The sequence below is a fragment of the Musa acuminata genome, chromosome BXJ1-8 (genome assembly GCF_036884655.1).
Source record: "Musa acuminata AAA Group cultivar baxijiao chromosome BXJ1-8, Cavendish_Baxijiao_AAA, whole genome shotgun sequence".
In the NCBI taxonomy this organism is placed as follows: Eukaryota; Viridiplantae; Streptophyta; class Magnoliopsida; order Zingiberales; family Musaceae; genus Musa; species Musa acuminata.
The window spans coordinates 3,996,196-4,008,943 of NC_088334.1; the positions used below are offsets into that span (position 1 = coordinate 3,996,196).

Below are 12,748 nucleotides of genomic sequence, written 5' to 3' on the forward strand. Positions count from 1 at the left end.
ATTAAATATTTTTCTATTTCAGTGTCAACACAATAATTAGTGGATCGAACTGAATGAGTGTTCCGCCTCCCAGAAACTGTCAGATGACAACGAAGTAGAATTCTTTTGCTCCCCACAGCTAAACATTTACAATTCTGCGAGTAAAGTTAGCTTATGAGCCAAGAAGTTAAATACTCTCTATCTATCCAGATGGGTATAGTAAATTACAGCCAGATCACTCTCGCAAGCTCCTCCATATCTTAGTGGGATGGGGTTTCAATTGCCGGATAAAAAGATTGATGACATATGTAGTGTTTCATCTCTTCTATAATAATCACAAGATGCTAATTCTGCTCCTCTCCGCTGAATTTGATAATATATGCTGTTCCTGCAAGATCAGAATTGAAATCCAGTGAGCCATCACATTCAATGGTAAAACCAGACTTAATTGTGAAAATTAAAATTACAACTGTCAGGAATCCCTTTAAGGTCCTCAGTGTAATTAATCAGTGGGGTTGGCAAGAAATTTCACCGGGACAAAAAGGATGGGTTGTCCCCCGAGTCCTTGGGGGGTAGCAACCCTCTCCCAACTGATGATATCAGGTTCCAAAAGAATTCCCTGGAGGATCATCTAAATCTTTTCACCATGCCCTCAGAATCTAGTGAGCATGGAGCAAAGAGGAACACTAGTAATAACAGAATTAACTAATAGAACCTTCCTTCATGGGCCACTTCCCTTCTTTAAATCTCAACCAACTACTAATCTCTTGTCGGGTAGCAGGGGCAAAGTGAAAAAAAAAATTTAATTCAGAATTTTGAGCTCATGAACTACATACAAAGTTTGACCACAAAACCTGTCAAACTAGGTCTTATGTTTCTTGAAAGATCCATTCCCTAAGCATGCATTGCAGTCTGCAAGAATCATCCAGCACTAAAGCAATCAATACACCACAGAAAACTTTAAAAAACCTGCTCCGTCTTCAATGTTTGTCACCTCTCCCTTGATATACTTTAAAAAACCTGTTCCATTTTGCACTTAAGAAAACTTAAGTACAAAATGTGGCCCTTATCCAGCGCCTGCCATTAAAAATCGATAGATGTGTAAGAATTAGATATAAGGCTACAACCATGATAAAAAATAAAAAATAAAAAATTAACAGGATGACACAACTAGAAGCAATTAGTTGACTTAAGAGAACAAGAAATGATGGAACCATAGAGAATATTTATCAATTTCTGATTCAAAGTTGGATCGACAAATATTATAAACTTATATAAGCATAATATTACTAATAAAGGGAAAAAAAATAAGAACCAAAAGTAATCTTGAACTAATCCTAGATCTCCCCCGAGAACATCAAACCATAAGGGTTTTAGATTGTTGTACCCTAAAGTTAAGTTTCATCTGTTTATTTCCACATTATAGCTGGACATGCTTTCCTTGTTACCTTTCAGCAGACTAAATGTGTAAATAAATTCCATGGGTAAGGCTTTATGACTAAAACTTGAAAAAATAGCATTTGAGTAAATTAGACATGTTGCTCCAAAAATTCTTTCTTCAACGCTTAGCCAGAGATGACATACAGAGAGATGTAACTTAGGAAGGTGAATGCAAAACCTAGAGAATAAAGAAAAATAATAAAAACTGCCAATCATTTACTAATTATTGCTAATTTCCCATCGTAAAAATGAACTTGACTATGCTACAGGGTCACAGAAACTGGCACTTGTAATATCCTCTGTGCTATCGACAATGTACACAGATGACAATCAAAACCAAATAACAGCTTAAGATGATAGCACTGATCAGATGATGTTATATGATAGCAAGTGCATAAGATGATATATGACTGTCCTGATTATTGACAAAATCAAATATGAAAAAGCTTGGAAATCCTCAATTATAATTTACCATACCGATCCATCACTATATCCCGTGAACGGTTCACAATCTGTCTGCAGTATACACTGATGTCCAGAGTGTTGAAACCAGTTCTTTCAAACAAGTTTGATAATGTGTCCTCAGAAAAGTAGAAAGAACACTGACATAATTACACCATATCATTAGCGGATATAGCCAATAAAAAGAAGTAAATATATGATGAACTGGACAAGATTCAGAACAAATCACCCACAGTGCCATCACCTCTGACATAGAAATTTTCGCTAATCGTCTGACCTTTATTTGCAAGTTTGATCTGAGTTTCAAAACCAGGAACTAAGTTGGTGCTTCATGACAAAAATTTACAAATGTTCTAAGAACATTAGCATATATACAATAGGCAGAAAATTAGTAAAAATCGTTACTAAAAACTACAATATAAGTTTTCAAAAGAATGCAAAAAAGCAAATAAAAAAGTTCTGTTTTGCCTAAGGTTTTCCTTGGACGACTAACTTTACTTATTACCCATATATAATGAACCCTTAATCATATGAACCAAGATGCTTAATTGATATTACTAGTGGTGAGCTCATCTTGTTTCGTATAACATAAATACCCTTCCCCTTCTGATATGGGAGTGAGACTGATCAATGCACTGAAATCTCTCCTATTCACGGGCTTAACTTCCGAACAAATGCATGCTTGAAGACAACTCCTAGCCAAGTCTAAGAACTTAAAACTTATAAGTTAAAACCAACTAGTTTTTAACATGTGCAGTCCTTGTCCTTAAGAGCTTCAGTTTCATTATGGCCTCAATTAACACATTGTTACCCTTTAGCATACAGCAGATGCCAAACATAAAGGAAAAGGAAAACATTAGGCTCCATAGGTTTGGGCCACAGAATGGGTCATATAAAATTCATTGTCCAGCTGTTATATTACATATGCAAATATGACCAAGGAGACAGATAAATTCACTGGTAGCAAATAAATGGAATATCTAGGACTGAATTTTGATCTAGATAAAGATGTAAATATCTAAACACAAACACAGATACAAGTATAACAATTGACGTTAATGTGCTTGACAGCTCAGAATATAAGTTCAAAATGCAAGTTAGGAGTCTTAAAATAATCAGATGAACAAACATCAAATGCCTCGCCCACTCAATGGCCGTAGGCATGACACACGTTCAGAGTTCCATATACATCAAAGTTCAGTTATAATAGATATATGGTTCACATCACTTGAGGACAATCAGCTTAAGCAAATAAGGAGATTAAAATGTTGGCAGATACCAAATGTAGTTGCCATTAAACAGCTTTAACACATATGCAATGATTTCAATAGGCGCTCGAGTGCTCGCCTAGGCGCTCGGGCGAGGCGAGGCGAGGCGAGGCGAGGCCCGAACACCTCACTTCATTTCCAGGCGACGCGCTTCAAAGAGCCGTCGCTTGGGCGCTTGCCCGAGCCCAGGCATCGAGCGCTTTGGGCGAGCAGCTAGGTTAAACCAGGCGACCGAACCAGCATTTTAGATCTGATTCAGTCTCCGATGCTTTAGTTGGTTCAATCGAACCAACTAAAGCACCGATATTAGCGTGACTTCCCCAACCCTAACCCTGCTCGTCGTTCACGCTGCCGCTCTCGCTGCTCGCTACTACCACTGCCACTATCGCCGCTCCCGCTATCGTTGCTCGCTGCTACCGCTGCTGCTGTCGATGCTCGCTGCTAATGTTGCCACTATCGTCGCTCCCGCTTTCATTGTCACTGCCGCTGCTTGCTGCTACCACTGCCACTGTCACCGCTCGTCGCTCCCGCTGTCGCTATCATCGCTCGCTTCTCCCGCTGTCGCTACCGCTACTGCTGTCGTTGCTCGCTGCTACCTCTTCTCACATCGACTCGATAGTATACTGTTAACAGTATATTAACAGTATACCGCTAACTGTATACTAGTAACAATATTTTTTATTTATTAGATTAATAATATATTATTTTGATTTTAATACTGCTAATTTTTATTTATTTGAAATTATTGTTATTGTTTTGAATTTTGTTTTTTTTGTTAATGTGATATTGTGATATTGTAAGATTTTTTAATTTAATATCATATTTTTATTTAAAAAATTATATTTTATTAATTATATTATATATTTTTATATTTTAGCGCCACGCTTCGCTCGGGTGAGAGCCTCGGGCGTTTTTGGACCTTGGCGCATTTTGGCGTCTAACGCTTTTTAAATCACTGCACATATGAGATGCTAGTTTAAGCGCTTTAAAAAAGTTCACAAACTCTCACCATGATGGATAGATATAAGAATAACCAAGATTTCAAATACTAGTCAACACAGTGCATCCTGATTGGTATTGACCAATTTGACAAAGCATTGGTATCATATCATATAATTCAGAACTGGTTAGTACTATCTTTTTATTCAATGATTTAAATAGCGCCCGGGCGCTTGCCTAGGTGCTCGGGTGAGGTGGGACCCGAGTGCCTCGTGGGTGGACCAGGTGGTGCGCTTCAATGAGGCACTGCTTGGGCGCTCACTTGAACCCAGGGGTCGTGCACCTTGGGCGAGCGCCCGATTTAAATAAAGCAACTGAACCAGACTTTAAAGTCTAGTTCGATTCAACAGTGGTTAGTTGGTTTGATTGAACCAACTAATTAGCTTCTTACTCGCAAAAGCCATCCTTGCACGCCCGCGCGACCCTGAGCCAACCCTAGCACTACTTCTGCCTCTGCCGCCGACTCTTTCTGACATTGCCTTCGCCGCAAACGCAGTGGACTGAGCCTTCCTTTATCGCCGATGGACAAGTCTGATAGCCTAGCAAGAGCCCGTAGGTTTCTTTTACCACCGCTCCGTGTGCAGTTCCTCCCATCGTCGAGGGAGAGGACCACAGGTTCCTCCGCCATCGTCAGACACCCACTGGAGCTTCCGTCGTTGTCGCTCGTAGCTTCCTCCACTGTCGCGGCTATCTTAAACTGAATCCTTCGCCGCTACTACTATCGTCCATAGCTTCCTTTGTCACCGCTACCTTCTTCCCCACTTTCCATTGTCAGTGACACTTTTGTCCCCCTCTACTACTGTAACTAGTTCTTTTTTCCTCTCTAACTACTGTTAACAGTAAATAATATACTATTAACAGTAGATTGTTAACTACTGTACAAAGTAATCTCTGTTTACTAGATTGATAATATACTATTTAGATTTTAACACTACTAATATTTGTATATTTAAAATTATTATTAGGATTTTAAGATAAATGGCAAGTGTACAAAGCAATTTAGTAGATCTTTTTAATTTAATGTAATATTTTTATTTATATAATCATATTTATCAATTATATTATATAATTTTTATATTTTAATATTTCATAGCGTTTCGCTTTCTTCAAGCGAGCACCTCGGGCATGTTAGGACCTTGGCGTTTTTTAGCGCCTAACGCTTTTTAAATCATTGTTTTTATTATTATCCAGCTAATACCAAAGGGTATGGGTCAGTATACCCCTGGTACATCAATAGTGTGTTGGCCCAGTAGAATATCAGAACTGGTACATGACCAAGATTTAAAACCTTGAGAGTGTGAATTTGACACTTTTGAAATGAGATGTTGTTCAATAAGCAGCTGATGACTTATTACTTGTCTAATCATGGTACATGGTAGGAAAATTGATCCACAGAGTTAACAATGCCAAAAGGCCACAAACAAGAAAGAAAACATATATTCAAATTAATGTTCCATTTAAGAACAGGTGCAGTGGAACTATCTAACAAAAGTAATGCAAAAGTACAACAAAGAAAAATATAAGCTATTAGAACACATTGATGTCAGATAAAACACTACTCGCAATGATCAAATACCAAGTATTAAGAACAAACTTCAATGATCTAGCAAACCAATCAGCAGAACTCTCAGAAGACTTACCTGAGCAAAGTCCCCAAGGGCATAGTCTCGAAAAAGTACATGGCCACTTGGCTGGAAGATTGTAAAAGACATGATACTAAAAGTTCAGCAAATAAAATCAGCAGAGAAACAAACTTTGTGACTATCAGGTTGGATACTCACTTTAAGAATGGTTCTGACATTCTGTAACACTGCAGGCATATTCATGGGAGAAACTGCAGACAACATAAAGATCTGCTAAGGTGTCAAGTGGTAAACTGTGAGATTATCTAATAACATACACAGCCAACTGAATTACAAGTGAGAAAAATCAACAGTTAAGTCTGAAGAAATCATTTAAAGTAAAGAAAGGAAGGAAAACATCAGTCGTAACAAGCCTAAAATCACCATTCAAAAAGAAATTCTGCATGCAAAAGACATTATCTTGTTAGAATGGCAATTGAAACGATTGACACACAGGAGGTTGTTGGAGATTGTTACAAATGCTAATATTTGAATTTACAAAATTGAAGTACATGAATTCATTCATTTGGTGATAAATAGCTAACTAAAGAATCAACAGATCCCACTTCCAGACTTATCACATCCCCAGCTTGTCATGGGAGCTGCCAAGGGTCAGCACTATATATATATATATATATATATATATATATATATATATATATATATATCTCACTAGGACAGGTTAAAAATCAAGTCCCAACTGCTACCGGCCAAAGCAATCCAATGCACTACTAAGCAGAATGTTTATAAGAAACAAAATTACAGGTTTTCACAACCAGCACTATTTGAAGAGTGGTCTCTTCCACTAAATTAATCAGATGTGTCAGAATGTAAATACAGATCACCACTAGATGCTCCCAAGTCTCATCAAAATAATCTTAGAAACTGCCAATTGAGTGAATCTTTTGTTATCCCATGAAGTACATCTCTCAGAAGAACCATCTTAATCTTTGTAACATACCCTAGCTGGTAAAACCTCAATCCTAGAAGTCTTCACAATTCAGATCATCTTATACATAAAAATCTCATATTGAAAAAACAAAACCCCAAATATGTTCACATGAAATGAAAACAACTAGAGATTTCAGAATTTTGTTCACATGCTCTCTGGGTTATGAAACCCATAAAACACTGCAACTGATATGTCTAAATTTCAGAATTTTCAAAGCAGAAATTTAAGAATTAGCTCTTAAATATTTTCATTTTTTTTCGCAACTTATGCCAGTTCAGTAGATGCATCAAACATTATCTTATAAAAATATAATCTACATTATTGCTGATTTGCAGCAGATAACCATACTACAGAATGGCTGACTCCAGGACATGAAGCTTTTGGTATTTCATGGAACCATTTTGAGAAAAATTACCATGGTAACAACATCAACTGATGATGGCATTATGATCTTGGAAAGATCATCCTTTGTCACATCACAAATAAAAGCATTCAATCTGTCTGAAACAGAAGCACCATTTTCCTGACAATTTAAAAAAATGATAGATCAAAAATTAGACTGCTACCATCCATTGAAGTATGCAGAACAAATGAACCTTTTCAATACTACATTTTTTTTATATATACCTTAACAAAAGCAACTGCATGAGGTGAAAAATCGCAGGCATGAATAAAAACATTAGGAAATGCAGCCAGAAGGGGGAAGAGAGTGTTTCCAACTCCGCAACCAACCTATAGCAAATCATCGAAATCAATTAGCACAAACACCCATTGAATAACTAAATTTCTCATACAGAATAATCTGGAATTTAAGTTAAAAAAAACATGCAAACATACACACACAATCATAAAGGTCCAGGTAAAGTCACCAAACAATCAGAAAATGGCTGATAAAGCAAAGAAAAAAAAAGAGAAATGAGAGGGACGGCAGCCTATGTATTCTCACACGTAAATGTGGGAAAACTGAAAATGCAACTTGTTTTTCTTGAACTCAATGGTGACATCAGACAAGCAGTGATAATCATCCTAGTTCACAAACTTTTTCCTAATCAAATAGCTTCAGCTTTTCTCTTAAAATATATTACATGTTAATAGAAACATCTTTTCTATTTTTCCAATTCCTCATACACACATGGAGATTTTAGAAGAGACCAGTGATGCTCCTCACATCTGTGATGACTAGCAAAAATGTTTCAGATTATTCACTGTGAGCCAAGATATACATGTTTTAACCCGACTATAACCATATTATAAATGATTTATTTACATTCTAAGACAAATCAAAATTTTGACCTTGTGACACAACACCAACAACGAGGAGAAGAAAACGCACCATGTGGAAACTTCGATCATAATATTTTATAACAAAGCAGAAAAAGGAGGAGAATAAATCAACCAAGAAAGTAGCATGAAAACTAGATGGCCACAAATCATCCCCAAAATGAACCGAATCAACCATAAAAAAGCGAATTACATCTAGCACGACGTTAGAGTTTGCATTAACCAGGGTTACCTCTAGTACGACCTTAGGATCCATAGATGCCTGACCGCTCTCCCCGGAAGTCTGCGAGAGGACAAGTCGAACCACCATTTTAGCTAACAAGAAGAACAATTCAGCTCAAAAAAGTCGAATAAATGGTAGTGGCGGTCTTTACAGCGAAATATCGTCGCCAATCCTTCTCCAGGTAGTGGCGATCTTTAAAGAACTGCTCCAACAAAACATTTCATCAAATGGTACAACAATTAAGAGCAACGGTAGATTGTCCAAGAGAGATGGCGAAGACGAACCTTGCCCTGGTGGCGCTTATAGAAATCGTCCCAATATTTGGTGGCGTTCCTCTCGTACTTTTGATTCTTTGCATTAGGGTTCAGATGGCTAGAGGCGGAGCAGCTGAAGTGAGGTCGGACGTTTTCCCCGATGCCACCGCCGCTGCCGAGACGGCGAAGCGATCGCATGCGGCAGCAAAGAGGGCGGTGGCCGAGAAGGGGAGCGAGCTGCATCGAGGGCGGTCGATCACTCGCCGTCACACCCACTCTCGCATCCGCCCATTGCGGACCGTGTGACGTATTTTGGAGTATCTTTACACATTTATCCTTGCACAGTTTTGAAATATCACGTTTGCCCTCTATATATATATATATAGTGTTTTTATGTTGTTTAATTATCTTTAAAAATGATAATTCTGTTTTTTTTTTTGTTCTGACCGGTTTAATTGTGTGAATGGTGCATTCATCCGTTATGTATATAAAATTATAATTTGTATAATCTAAGATAAGAGAGGAAATATATTTCTGAGAGGAGATAATAATAAATATAAGAGATGGGATCGTTGACGTTGCCAAGGCGTGCCTCGATGTCAGCCAGCCCTGCTGGCTGTAACACACGTCACGGTTTTGACCGTGACCACAGACAGAGCGGACAATAGAGACTACGTGGTTGACCGGACAACCATGCATGGCCAACGTCAATGACACGGGAGAGGTGCCTTCTATGGTCTCCCTTGATGCTCGTTTAAGGTCTTTCGTTATGGTTTGAGGGGCAAAACAACGAGCAAGGAAAGAGAGAGAAGGAACGGAAGCCGTCTCCCTCTCTCCTGCTATTCACCCTTTAGCTTCCTTCGCCGTCGTCGCGGGTCGTCGTCGCGGCTTAACGAAGAAAGAACGAGCAAGGAGATGCCCATCGGAGCAGCGGACGATGGCGGCCGCCCGCCTGCGTCGACGGCGGTGGCCATCGACAAAGACAAGAACAGCCAGCAGGCGGTGAAATGGGCCATCGACCATCTTCTCCTCGGCAGCTACGCCGTCATCCTCATCCACGTCAAAACCAAGCCCCCACTCAACCGTAGGTACCCCTCCCCCTTTGGTTGCTCATGCGTACGAACATGTACCCGAACGCCTTCTTCCTCATGCGCCCGTTGCTCCTAATTCTAGTCTCTTACCTTTCGTCGTCGTAGCTGGTTGGTGTACATGACTCGGTTGTTGTTGCTGCAGATGAAACCACCTCCGATGCGATCCGAGAACAAGCGGAGAACGAGATGTCACAGCTGTTTCTCCCCTTCAGGGGATTCTGCGCTCGAAAAGGGGTGAGTAGCAGTTGCCCTCGGAAGCCACAATTTCTCCTCCTTTTCCCTCGACATTGTTCTGCGATAGCATCGATCGAACATGATCTTAGTTCAAAGATACGTATGGCTGAAGCATATCATACCTTCAGGTGCACATGACGGAGGTCGTACTGGAAGACAACGACGTGTCGAAGGCCATCATCGACTACATCAATGCAAACTACATCCAGAACATCGTTGTCGGTGCCTCCAGCAGAAATGCACTGACGAAGTACCGCCACTTCTTCGTAGTCTCTGCAATCTATGAATCTCTCGTATTGTTTTCCAACAGAAGAAGAAGAAATCTCTGGTTTGGCTTTGCAGGAAGTTCAGGAACCCTGATGTGCCCACAAACATTGGTAAGCTGGCGCCGGAGTTTTGTGCAGTCTACGTCATATCGAAGGGGAAGCCGGTGACGGTCAGGACGGCGAAAAGCCCACCTCCTCTTGCCGGTGTTCTTCCTCCACAACCGTCGGTTCTGGCTAGCCCTCAAATGGCAGACCCTGATGACTCGATCAAGTAAGACAAGTCGGTGTTTTGATCGTTATCACCTGTTCATGAAAGCATGACATGGATGGGTAAATGGCATACCGTGCTGTTTTAGAACACCATTCACGAGGGCGGGCTATCGAGGGACAATGGCACCGGGAACACCAGATAGAAGGTCCTTCGAGAGGAACATGGAGCATATAAGGACACCGTCGCGGGAGCGCCCGCTGTTGGGAGGCAGAACACCACCCGGCAACGTGTTGCTCGACGGCATCGACTCTTCTCACCGCCCGCCGAGGCCATCCGCCTCGCGCGATATGATCTTCGACGACCTGGACTTCCAGGGGGGCACCGGGTTCCAGTCCATGGACTTCGGCTCGATGGAGATCTCATCTACCTCATCGGACAGCCCCAAGGGTTCCCTCTCCCCTACTTCAGGTGTAGGTGCTCCGATCGTTGTTCTTGCGCACATCTTTTAACGCCTGTTCCCTGGTGAAAGCTTCTTCCGATGCTAATGTAGGCACAGCGAGACTTGGAGGCCGAGATGAGGAGGCTGAAACTGGAGCTGAAGCAGACGATGGAGATGTACAGTACAGCCTGCAAGGAAGCCATCTCAGCCAAACAAAAGGTGAAAGTCTTGACCAACTCAGGGATGCGGTCGGTGCTAATAAGCTCACGAGGCGCCGTGATGCAGGCGAAAGAGCTTCACCAATGGAAGCTGGAAGAAGCCCGCAGGGTGGAGGAAGCAAAGCATGCCGAGGAGATGGCCCTTGCACTGGCAGAAATGGAGAAAGCCAAATGCAAAGCCGCGGTAGAGATGGCGGAAGCGGCGCAGCGGATTGCGGAGCAGGAGGCGAGAAAGAGGATGAACGCGGAGATGAAGGCCAAGCGCGAAGCAGAGGAGAAGGTCAAAGCGTTGGATGCCTTGGCCATGACCGACCTCCGGTACCGGAAGTACAGCATCGAAGAGATCGAGATCGCCACCGATCAGTTCTCCGCGAACCTCAAGATCGGTGAAGGCGGATACGGGCCAGTGTATAGAGCTTGTTTGGACCACACGCCCGTCGCCATCAAGGTCTTGAGGCCTGATGCTGCACAAGGAAGGAAGCAATTCCAGCAAGAGGTAGCCACAGAAAGAGAAAAAAGGGTTGTTTATATGCCATTGCTAACCTTGTTATGACGACGACGGAAGTTGCTGGTGGTGATCGAGTTGTTTGCAGGTTGAGGTACTGAGCTCCATACGGCACCCCAACATGGTGCTGCTGCTGGGGGCCTGCCCCGAGTACGGATGCTTGGTGTACGAGTACATGGACAACGGGAGCCTGGAGGACCGCCTCTTCCGGCGAGGCAACACTCCGCCGATACCATGGAGCGTGCGGTTCAAGATCGCTGCAGAGATAGCCACCGGGCTGCTCTTCCTGCACCAGGCCAAGCCGGAGCCGCTGGTTCATCGGGACCTCAAGCCGGGCAACATCCTCCTCGACCGCAACTACGTGAGCAAGATCAGCGACGTGGGCCTGGCGCGGCTGGTGCCGCCGTCGGTGGCCAACCAGGTGACGCAGTACAGGATGACGTCCACCGCCGGGACCTTCTGCTACATCGACCCGGAGTACCAGCAGACGGGCATGCTCGGTACCAAATCCGACATATACTCCTTCGGCATAATGCTTCTGCAGATCATAACCGCCAAGCCTCCCATGGGGCTCACGCATCATGTGGAGAGAGCCATCGAGAGGGGATCCTTCACGGAGATGCTCGACGCCACCGTGAAGGACTGGCCGGTGGAGGAGGCGCTTGGGTTCGCCGAGCTGGCTTTGAAGTGCGCGGAGCTGAGGAGGAAGGACAGGCCAGATCTGGGGACGGTGGTGCTGCCGGAGCTGAACCGGCTGCGGAATCTTGGCCATGCTTATGAAGATAGTTTCAGCGGCGGAGGCGGGAGCGGCATTCCCTCCACCGCCAGCAGCAACAGCAGCAGCAGCTTCGGCACTGGGCCGCCAACTTTGAATGGAAACCTTCGAGCCACGTCTCTTGCCAATCAGGTGCTGCACTCATCACCATTACGAGAGCTAAGCTCAGATCAGATTCTAATGGCAATTGCACTTGTGTTGACCAGGAGAAGGCTTTGAACACTCCAAACGTAGGGACGCAATGGAAATCTACGATGGACACAATGCAGCAGTGAAGGAGGGACGGAGTGTAAAGCTAGGAGGAAGCTTAGGGCAAAACACAAAAATTACCTTGGTGCATGTATGACATCTCATTGTTATCTCCATGGACATGAAAGGAAGGAAGTAAAACTCATATCGATCAGAAAGAAAGAGACTGGAATTTTGCACACGCACTCCACGGACGCATCTGTTTCCTGGTGATGTATGCTGCAGTGAAAACACTTGTATGCGTGGGCTGTAAATTAACATACAGGTCACGTAAAGCTTT

General features: G+C 42.6%; 1 protein-coding gene and 1 pseudogene across 3 annotated transcripts; one reads left to right on the forward strand and one right to left on the reverse strand.

Moving 5' to 3' along the window:
• Positions 1–768: 768 nt before the first annotated feature.
• LOC135587109 (uncharacterized) lies at positions 769–9,262 on the reverse strand (annotated as a pseudogene).
• Positions 9,263–9,395: 133 nt separating this feature from the next.
• LOC135581987 (U-box domain-containing protein 35-like) lies at positions 9,396–12,748 on the forward strand. 3 transcript variants are annotated; one of them, XM_065078109.1, is made up of 9 exons: positions 9,396–9,564; positions 9,714–9,805; positions 9,934–10,055; positions 10,148–10,342; positions 10,428–10,752; positions 10,833–10,940; positions 11,007–11,435; positions 11,533–12,351; positions 12,426–12,745. In XM_065078109.1, the coding sequence occupies exons 1-9, from the start codon at positions 9,396–9,398 to the stop codon at positions 12,492–12,494; spliced, it is 2,328 nt and encodes a 775-aa protein (XP_064934181.1). In that variant the 3' UTR covers positions 12,495–12,745. The 3 variants fall into 3 exon arrangements, with proteins under 3 accessions (XP_064934181.1, XP_064934180.1, XP_064934182.1); XM_065078108.1 differs by having other exon boundaries at positions 11,533–12,748; XM_065078110.1 differs by having other exon boundaries at positions 9,446–9,568; positions 11,533–12,747.

What these genes read in the sequence shown, in the direction of transcription:
- LOC135581987 (XM_065078108.1), top strand. Translation starts at nt 9,396, where the DNA reads ATGCCCATCGGAGCAGCGGACGATGGCGGCCGCCCGCCTGCGTCGACG. An exon ending in GATTCTGCGCTCGAAAAGGG is followed by an intron (nt 9,806 to 9,933) that starts GTGAGTAGCAGT and finishes TCATACCTTCAG; the next exon opens with GTGCACATGACGGAGGTCGT. An exon ending in GGAAGCAATTCCAGCAAGAG is followed by an intron (nt 11,436 to 11,532) that starts GTAGCCACAGAA and finishes AGTTGTTTGCAG; the next exon opens with GTTGAGGTACTGAGCTCCAT.